This window comes from Nicotiana attenuata, unplaced genomic scaffold (genome assembly GCF_001879085.1).
Source record: "Nicotiana attenuata strain UT unplaced genomic scaffold, NIATTr2, whole genome shotgun sequence".
NCBI classification, from domain to species: domain Eukaryota; kingdom Viridiplantae; phylum Streptophyta; class Magnoliopsida; order Solanales; family Solanaceae; genus Nicotiana; species Nicotiana attenuata.
In genome coordinates, this window is record NW_017672808.1 from 141,742 (window position 1) to 151,789 (window position 10,048).

Sequence of the window (10,048 nt, forward strand, 5' to 3'; positions counted from 1 at the left end):
GGATGCTGAGATGGTTCAGGCACGTGAAAAGGAGAAGCACAAATGCCCTAGTAAGGAGGTGTGAAAGACCGAACTTGGTGGGTACGAGGAGAGATAGAGATAGACCAAAGAAGTATTGGGGAGGGGTGATTGGGCGGGACATGACTCAACTTGAGTTTAATGAGGACATGACACTCGATAAAAAGGTGTGAATATCGAGAATTATGGTAGAAGGTTAGTAGGTAGTCCAAAATATTCCAAAACCTTCTCCAAAATATTTATGATTTTTCTTTTTTACGAAAAGCTTAAACCAAAACAAACCGGTCCAAACGGGTACCAAGTAGCAAACAAACTCAAAAACGGGTTAGGCAAAAATATTTTCTAATTTCTACTTCTCTGTGAACAAAACATCGAATTAGGGTTTCGAAAATTGTCCAACGGTGATCGGAAAATTCCCAAATCAACCTCCGTCATCTGCCATATTACTGATTCCTCAGCTCATCACCGCCGTCCACTACTCCGATTTAGGTAAAGGTCACAACTTTCCTCCATTTCTTTTACTATTTCCCCTTTTAAAATTCATTAAAACTATTAGTAATTTAAAATGTTCTTTTCATGTGCACTATTCTCTAGTTTTTTTTTTTTTTTTTAATTTCTGTGTTGAGGAATTGAAGTTTTCTTTAGTATATATTAGTACTAATATCTAAGCTACAAAGAATTTAGCAGTATTATGTTTTTTTTTTATGACAGTGGTGTCCGGGCCAGCTTGAGTGCACCTTAACTATTCCACCAGGTACGACATACTCCCACCTATATAGGTGGGTAATTCTGCTCACTAAGGCTTGGAGCCTTGGACCGATAGGAAGAAATCACCCCGTGTTTTTTTACACCGCTGGTATTTGAACCCGAGATTTTATAGTTCTCCACCCACTTTATTGACAATTAGGTGACACCCTTGGGTGCATGTTGCAGTATTATGTTGGAAATGCTCTTATAAAAAATTTGTCATATCAATCTATGTTTTTTTCTATCCCATGGGATTTTGGAGATATCTAGGTTGACTTTTCACAATTGGTTGCTCATATGCAATTAAATGGTAAAAACTTAGTGTTTGCACCAGATCATTCTAATTTACCATGGTTAGTTCACAAATTAAGTATTAATTAACTATGATTTAGTGATAAGAGTGGTATGTGAAGATATGTGTCATATGTTCATTGAGTTGGTGTAAATACAAGGTGGGGGTAAGTTTTAGATTAGGGGGGTTAGGATAGGTGATTTGAATCGCCAAGGATACGGTGTGCAGCTGATTTTGTTCACTAATAATGAGCTTGAGTCGGCTGGGACTGGGTCACGTTTTTTTAAAGTCTGTACTCAAAGAGCAGCCAGGGGTTCAAAGGCAAAGGTATTACAACAACAACTACTACGTCAGTGCCAAACAAGTTTGGTTGGCAATATGAATCCTCTCTAACCATGTTACTCCATTTAAACTTATCTCATGCCAATATTATGCAAATCTAAATAAAAAGTATAAGGCCTGGATATTTTCTAAATGTATAAATTTCTGAAAGTCTAAACCAGTCTGAGAAAGCATAAGACCTATTGTAAAGGTGCTAACGGCTAAAACATATTCTCAAATAACATGTATCGTTTATATAGATCTTTTTCTTCCATTGTGTCCTATCTTTTGTTAAGTAGGGCAAAAGGTATTACAACGCCAAAAATTTGCGGAATGCTCTCGAAACCGATTAACTTGAGTGAGACAAGGAGAGTGAAATTTCATGTGTAGGGTTAAAATCCGGAGATCTACGAAGGAATGCCAAAAGCAAAGGCAGCTCTCTAGGTCCTTATTGATGTGATAGCCTGGGGAGCAATCATAATAAGATATCTTGGTAGTCCATGCTGTGTGTGTTCTCGCTGGATGTATGGTAGACACATGTCATGAGTTCGAAGCCTAGTTGGCGAATCAAGGCTGGTATTTAACTCGAGGATTAGTAGTTTAATTTATTTTCTTTGTAGGAAATATCAATCAGTCAATCACTACAAATCCCTTATTATTGGAAATATAGAAAGCAAAACTTTGGTTTTTATCTTTAATGTGGATCAAGCATTTCTCTAATTCTACTAGATTCTATGTCCTGAAGATCTTTAGTGGGAGTATCATATGATTTGGATTATGCAACAGGTCATAACCTCACAGTCCATTGCATTTATTCTATGTTCAGCTTTGCGACGTTATTGCTTGCCGTATTCAAAATATATTTAGTTTCAATCTGTGTCGATTTCGTGGAACATATGAAGTAATTTCATTTGTTTGATTAAATTCCAGTCTACCGATCTGTTCAACAACTCGTAGTGATCTCTTTTATAGCCAACTGATGCATAAAAGAATAGGCATGATATTATGTTTTCGAATGGGATTTTTGCATTATGTCCAAGGAACTGCTCTTTTCAATTTTTTCTTATCAAAAATTATTCTTTCATTTTATTAGCACATATGTTGAGTCTGATGACATTAACCTTCCTAGTAACTAGGTCGAGAAAAGTCATATTTTTTAACCTGCATGTTTGCAAACATTTTCTATTAGGACCTTTTTCACCCTATGCTGATTAAGCATCTAACCATTTTGGCCTTTGCTGATCAAGGCTTGAGAGGTTTCACGAAAGATTTGTGCATTTTCAAACTCATGGCTCATGCTAATGCAATTGCGTGTTGAATATACAGGTTTGGATGCATTGGCTGCTTTCCTCAGTTCCTTCACATGTCAACTCCCAATAAGCTAAGTTGGGACTTTAGCTGTTTAAAAGTGGAGATTCCATAAATTGCTATTTCATGGAGGATGAAATTTTTTTTGTTGGCCAAGAGTTTCCTGACGTCAAGGCCTTGCGCAGTGCAATTAAAGAGGCTGCTATTGCACAACATTTTGAGCTTCGCATAGTAAAAAGTGACCTGATTCGCTACAGTGCAAAATGTGCCTCAGATGGTTGTCCGTGGCGTATTCGTGCAGTTAAGCTTCCCAATGCCCCTACCTTTACTATAAGAAGCCTTGAGGGAACACATACCTGCGGAAAAAATGTACAAAATGGACATCAGGCTTCTGTTGATTGGATAGTGAACTTCATAGAGGAGCGTTTGCGTGACAACATAAATTACAAGCCAAAAGACATTTTGCATGATATTTATAAGCAGTATGGGATAACTATACCATACAAACAAGCATGGAGGGCAAAGGAACGAGGGCTGCAAGCTATATATGGCTCTTCTGAAGAGGGATACTGTCTATTACCTACATATTGTGAACAAATCAAGACGACAAATCCTGGAAGTTATGCTGAGGTTTTTACAGCTGGTTCAGAGAGTCGGTTTCAGAGGTTCTTCATTTCCTTTCATGCTTCTCTTCATGGGTTCGTGAAGGGTTGCTTGCCTGTTATTTGTCTTGGTGGTGTCCAGCTTAAGAGCAAATACTTAGGTACTTTATTATCCGCCACTTCTTTTGATGCTGATGGTGGAGTATTTCCGCTTGCCTTTGGTGTTGTCGATGAAGAAAATGATGATAGCTGGATGTGGTACTTGTTAGAGTTGCGCAAGGCATTAGAGATGAGCACTGAGAAGATATCACCTCTTACATTTCTGTCTGATGGACAAAAAAGTATTGCAGATGCTGTGAAGAGGACGTTTTCCTCTTCTTGTCATGCAATTTGTGTGCAGTATCTGAGTGAAAGCATCAGTAAAGAGTTCAAGAATTCAAAGCTTGTTCAACTCCTCTGGAAAGCCGCATATTCTACGTCCACCACGGGGTTTAAAGAGAAAATGGCTGAAATTGAGGAGGTTTCTTCAGATGCAGCGATGTGGCTTCAACAGTATCCTCCTTCGTGCTGGGCTTTAATACATTTAGACGGAACAAGATATGGTCATTTCTCTTCGAACATTAATGAGTTCAATAAATGGATTCTTGAAGCGCGGGAGCTTCCTATTATTCAGGTGATTAAACGGATTCACAGTAAGTTAATGGAAGAGTTCGAGCAGCGGCGGTCAAGGAGTAGTACATGGAGTTCAACCCTTGCTCCATCTGCTGAGAAGCGCATTATGGAAGCAAGAACTCTTGCTGCTAAATATAAAGTGTTAAGGTCAGATGAAGTTGAATTTGAAGTTCTCTCAGCAGAGCGGTCAGACATTGTGAATATAGGATCCCGAACTTGTTCTTGCCGTGATTGGCAGTTGTATGGGATGCCGTGTTCTCATGCTGTTGCCGCTCTTGTATCATGTAAAAAGGATGTGTATGACTTCACAGAGAAATATTTCACTGCAGCTAGCTACCGCGAGAGTTATAGTAAAGAGGTACACCCCATCTCTGATAAACTTGAATGGTCGAGAGCCCGATTAGTGCGGCCACCCAAGTGTCGTCGACCACCTGGACGACCTGAAAAGAAGCGGTTATGCGTGGAAGATCATAACCGTGAAAAGCATACTGTCCGTTGTGGTAAGTGCAATCAAACTGGACATTACAAGACAACCTGCAAAGCGGAGGCTGTTTAGAGTACACAGCATTCTAGATGTGTAGCCCCCCCGGACCAGTTTGGCGCACAGCTTGAAACTCGATGGATAATGGACCTGTCCCTCTATCTTTCTTCACTTAGGTATCGCCCGTTCCCGAAGTTTTTCAATATTTTATTTTTGGTTCCTTCTTTCTTTGAGGTAGAATTAGTAAATATTGTAGAAAGGTATAAGATAAGAGGTCTCAACTAGCTTTATGTATGTCCAGGCATTCTAGGCCATTCAGATACTGTAAAATAGGGTTGCTTGTTGTGCCCAAACCTCAATGTAACTTTTAACTGCAAAAGTTAAATTACCTAAACTGGGTGCGTGTAAGTATTTACCCTAGTGATGGTTGTGAGGTAATGTTCTCTGTGATTTATTTGGTTTCTGATATCGAAAGAAAATGCTTTGTTATCCTTTTTTTCCGTGGGTATAATCATAAAACTCTGATCAATACTTTCTGGACAAATTGCAGGAAGTTTATTGACAAAAATAGTGATTTGCATAGCTGTTATCTTAGGGCTCGTTTGATACGAGGGATCGGGGATAATTGATCCCGTGATTAAATTTGAGATGAGTTTATCTAATGCTTGGTTGGGATAAAATTGCGTTATAACTAATCCCGGGATTGTAGTATTTTCTTTATCCCTATGGGAGGGTGGGATAACTAATCCCAGGATAATTAATTCTGAGATAACTTCTTTTCAACCAAAATGACACCTATACCGTAGCAAGAGCCTAGGCAATACATTTTTAACATCTTTATTAGTTGCAATTAATGAAAACCATAAATATAAATTAAATTAACGTATTTAACAAATCATCTTATACAATTTCACGGCTATGTTAAAAGCGTCTAAATTAATATGCATGAAATAAATTACTAATATAACAAACTTTATGGCACATATCTGGCAGTTTCTTCAGAGAGTAAATTACTGTTAGCAATGAAATAAATGCAGAATGTTACTAGATAAAGTTTTGTTTAATTCAGTAATTATAATAAAAACTATCAAAATTTTAATGTCTGAAAAAGAAACTTCCCTTTCATGCCATAAAAGTGAAGGTTTTTATGTTTGTTTTTGAACTTGAAACAAGCTCTCTCAATCTAAACTATCAAGTCTTTAAGTTATACATATATATTGGTTGTGTAAGATATTTTTATTTTATCAGTGTAATTTAATCTGTTATATCGGGAAGAAAGATAGAAATTTTAGTAGCATGGAGCCCCTAGCTATTGTTGCTTTCACAGGAGGAATGATCGGACAAATAGGGATTCTCCTTTTTTGGTGTCGACCTATTTGCAATTGTCTATGGAGATTTGTTGATTGTCTCAGAAACCCAAGACCTCTGCCTCCTCAAGCTGAAATTAACGCAAAGATCTTCAAAGGTTTGAAAGATCGATTTCATCCTTAAAACAGATCAGAAATGAAGTTAGATGCAAATTTCGAACAGGTTCTGTGATGTCAACTGAACTCGCTGCTTTCGCTTGAAGTTATTCATATATGCAATAAAAAGAAAAGTTTAATATGTATACATATAATAAGATTGTAGTGTTTCTAACCAGTGACACTAGATCAGTGACATTCGAAAGATTTTATGCAAGTGATATCGAGTTTTGTCACAATTTGACTTGTAAGTGTGTTACTTTGTGTTTAAGACTATATCGACTTCAAGGAGGATGTTTTACTTTGTATTACTTTCAAGTGGTATCAGAGATATATTGTTCAAGAAAAAAAATATATTTTTAGATAAAATATATTTTTATGAAACGATGGCAGATGACACTCCTTTTTAATCGGAATGCGTAGTTTGAGATTAATTTTTGGAATATAATTGACCACCACTATTCTACTTTTGGCTTATATAAGATTTTGTCTTTTGACTATTTCAGTTGAATTTAACCTGATTTTATTTTATTTTTCTGTAACATACTGTACAATAAGACCTTTTTATAACAATATCGTTATATAACAACCATTCACTATAAAAGTCAAATTTTTTGGAACCAATTTTCATGTTATGTTATAATAGATGTTCTCTACAACAACACTTCGCTATAACAACTATAAAAAATCTGAAACAAACGGGGCTGTTATAGAGAGGTTTGACTGTACTCTACTAATTATGCAAAAATCCATTTACATTTACATGTTTGTCTTTTATTTTTTGATAATTACATATTTGTCTTTTAAGTAAGACATTGTGTTCTGTAACTTCAAGAAATATAATTCAACAACTTTTCAAGAAAAAAAGACATTGTGTTCTGTAACTTCAAGAAATATAATTCAACAACTTTTCAAGAAAAAATAGTGAAATTTCACTTGGGGTAGGAGAAATTAAATTACAAGGATATAAAACATAGTAGTAGATTAACAATAGTGATGTGTAACATCCCATTTTATTGGAACATTAACTACTAATAACAATCTTATAATAATTTAAATTACAAGGATATAAAACATTGCTTGGACTCTACGAGATGTTGTCGGGTGCGTGTGGGATTCTCCCAAAGCAGTATATTTTTGGAGGATCCGATACAAGTAAAATAATATTTTGGAGAGTTCGCGCAACATAGAAACACACTGCATGCATTACTCATAATTTTTAGCTTCAAGTGCGGCAACAGCAGACACAATCTAAGCAGCTCTCGCAAGTTTCGTAGCAGCAGAAACAGCAACATAGCGTGAACATGCTGCAATTTTTAAGATTTTTGAATTAAAAAAAAAAAAAAAAAAGAGAGAGATTAGAACATGAATACATATATATATATAATCAGTCAACTATGCATCAATTTCAAATTACTTCGTGTGAGTTAAATTTGGTATTCATATAAATTCACCATATATAGTTACACTATATTTAAACTAGTCGTCGATGTACTGGAACCATGGTGCACCACCGGCTTTAACGTAAAGTCCAACAGGATTCGATCCCTTGTCCTTGGGGAAATAAAACAACCATCCAGTCAATGCACCACCACTTAACTTTATACAGCATGGGTTCCCAAAGATAATATTAGACAATTTTTATAAATTATGTACATGAAAAAATTGATTTGCTGGGAAGACCATGGGTTCACGAGAACGCCAATTTATAGAGCAGTGAAAATCACTAAAACTTTAACAAATATTAAATACGAAATTGTAGTTTCATAAGTAATGAGTTTTTTATACTATAAAATTGGAGCATGAATACTTATATAAATCAGTCAACTATGCATTAATTTCAAATTAGTTCGCATAAGTTAGCTAGTGGGTTGGGCCGAATCCGCTCTCGACACACTAACTCCGCCCCAGTGCACCATCGGCTTTAACATAAAGTCCAAGAGGATTCGATCCCTTGTCCTTAGGGAAATAAAACAACCGCCCAGCCAATGCACCACTTAACTTTATACAACATGGGTTCCCAGAGATAATATTAGACAATTTCTATAAATTATGTACATGGAAAAATTGATTGGTTGGGAACAGGGACGAAGCTACATTCACTTAAGGGCGATCAATTGACCACCCTTCGTTGAGAATTACACGGTATATATAGGTAAAATATTAAGTTTTAGAGGTATATAACTTATATTGAACAACCTTTGTCGGCAAATTTTTTCCACTTCGTTCAAGTTTGAACACCCTTGGAAAAATTTCTGGCTTCGCCACTGGTTGGGAAGACCATGGCCCCTGAAGTGTACTACGAGCTAAACTGAACTAGTATTCTCAGCAATCAGCGTGGAACATAGATATATACGTGAAAAATTACTAAAATTTCAAAAAATATTAAATTCGAATTTAAACTATAGTTTCGGAAGTAACGAATTTAGTATACTATGAACTTTAAAGATTAAACATATTAAATTTAAATCTTGAATTCATCCCTCTATAAATAAAATTGCTCGAAAACATAAAAATAATAATAATAATAATAATAATAATAAAATAAAATAAAATGATGAGAGTTAAGAAAACAAACCAAGCATAGAGGCATCCCTTTTCTTCTCGGCGCCTTTGGACATGATCATAATATGACATATTTTGATATTTTGGAGGAGAATTCATTTTCTTTCTTTCTTTTATCTGTGTTTTTTCCCACTTTGATTTCTTTGTGTGAAGAGAAACGGAAGATTTTGCCTAAGATAAAGTATGTGAAGTTGATGAGAATATAAATGGACTAGAGGTGGATAATCAATGATCACTTATAGCTAGGGCCTAAAGAAAGTAGATGGTAAGTTGTCTAATTAATACTTAAAGAAAGTAGATTGGTGGTTGTCACACCTCCTTTTTTTACACACCTACCCCCGAATGATAGTGTATAAGGGAGTTTTTCCATTTAAAGTGACATTATTCGAAATGGGATTATTTATTTATTTTTCAGAGTCGCCACTCGGAAAAGGACAGGTTTTTGGTGTCCCGAGTCACCGATTTAGTTTAAATCCCAAATCGAGGAAAATTTCGACTCCCAATTGGAGTCTGCGAACCAGAGATTCTGTGTAAGGAATTCTGTTGACCCGAGGGAAGGTGTTAGGCACCCCCGGGTCCCGTGGTTCTAGCACGGTAGCTTAAATTATTATAATTGGCTAAAAATCTGATTTTTAATACATGTTTTAACTTATGCGCATTTTAAATTAAAAACCGCTTTTATTTATATTTCTTATAAGACTTGCAACATCGTAAAAATGTATCTCAAACCACGTCGCACCAGTACGCCCGTGATTTTTGGCACATTTCAACCTTGTTGAGATTTGGATTTGGGTCACATAAATGTGCACCCGTAGTTAGGAAGGTAAGATTATTAAACTACCGTGCATAAAGTAGTTTTGTATTTGCAATTTGCGAGGGCCATGAAAATTCGCTAAATGGCACGCCTCGATTTCTAAGGATAGACAAGATTAATTAAACGAGGGCCATTCAATTGTCACTTTTGTTTGGCATGACGCGCCTTAATTCCAAAATAACAAGGTGGCCAAATTAAGCTTCCGAGATTTTAATTAATAAAACTATTGACCAAGATTATTTAAGCAGGCACTCGCGATCCACACTTCAAGTAATCAGGTGATACAAGGGCAGTGACGAAGCACTGGGCCAATTATTAAAGGTCCAGGGTATGAATTCAGCCCAAACGTGACCCAGGGAAACGGGCCTCAGATTTGTACTTTGAACGAGACTGCATCTTGAACCCTTGAAGGGCCCAAACTTGTTTTAATTTAGAAAATAGTTTCCACATGCTTACGGCCCACACAAAAGTCATCTCAATTTGCACAAAAGCATGCCCAGGGATTTTGTAAACAAATTTGCACAAACGCTATCAATTTTATTCAAATATTCAATTTGATTTTTTTTAATCAAATTGATATCAAAATCAAACTATGTTCAATTATATAGCGTTTGATTTTGATAATTTACAGAATAGCGTTTGAACATAGTTTGATTTTGCAAATTGATTCACTAGATTAAAATGAACTTATAAAGATATAAAATTAAAATAGAACTACCAATTAAAGTCCATGATCTGTTTGTCCAAAGAAAGGTATACAACTCC

At 35.9% G+C, this 10,048-nt stretch overlaps 1 protein-coding gene and 1 long non-coding RNA gene across 3 annotated transcripts; one reads left to right on the forward strand and one right to left on the reverse strand.

Annotated features, from left to right (window-relative positions):
- The first annotated feature begins 318 nt into the window (after positions 1-318).
- LOC109214583 lies at positions 319-4,936 on the forward strand. 2 transcript variants are annotated; one of them, XM_019378521.1, is made up of 3 exons: positions 319-507; positions 730-772; positions 2,705-4,936. In XM_019378521.1, exon 3 carries the CDS (start codon positions 2,813-2,815, stop codon positions 4,514-4,516), a length of 1,704 nt encoding a protein of 567 aa, XP_019234066.1. In that variant the 5' UTR covers positions 319-507; positions 730-772; positions 2,705-2,812; the 3' UTR covers positions 4,517-4,936. The 2 variants fall into 2 exon arrangements, with proteins under 2 accessions (XP_019234066.1, XP_019234067.1); XM_019378522.1 differs by lacking the exon at positions 730-772.
- A 1,933-nt stretch (positions 4,937-6,869) lies between these two features.
- Positions 6,870-8,777, reverse strand: LOC109214578. Its single transcript, XR_002066194.1, has 2 exons — positions 8,483-8,777; positions 6,870-7,211 (listed from the first exon to the last, which is right to left on the reverse strand). It is a non-coding gene; the product is annotated as an uncharacterized LOC109214578 (long non-coding RNA).
- Between the last annotated feature and the right edge of the window lie 1,271 nt (positions 8,778-10,048).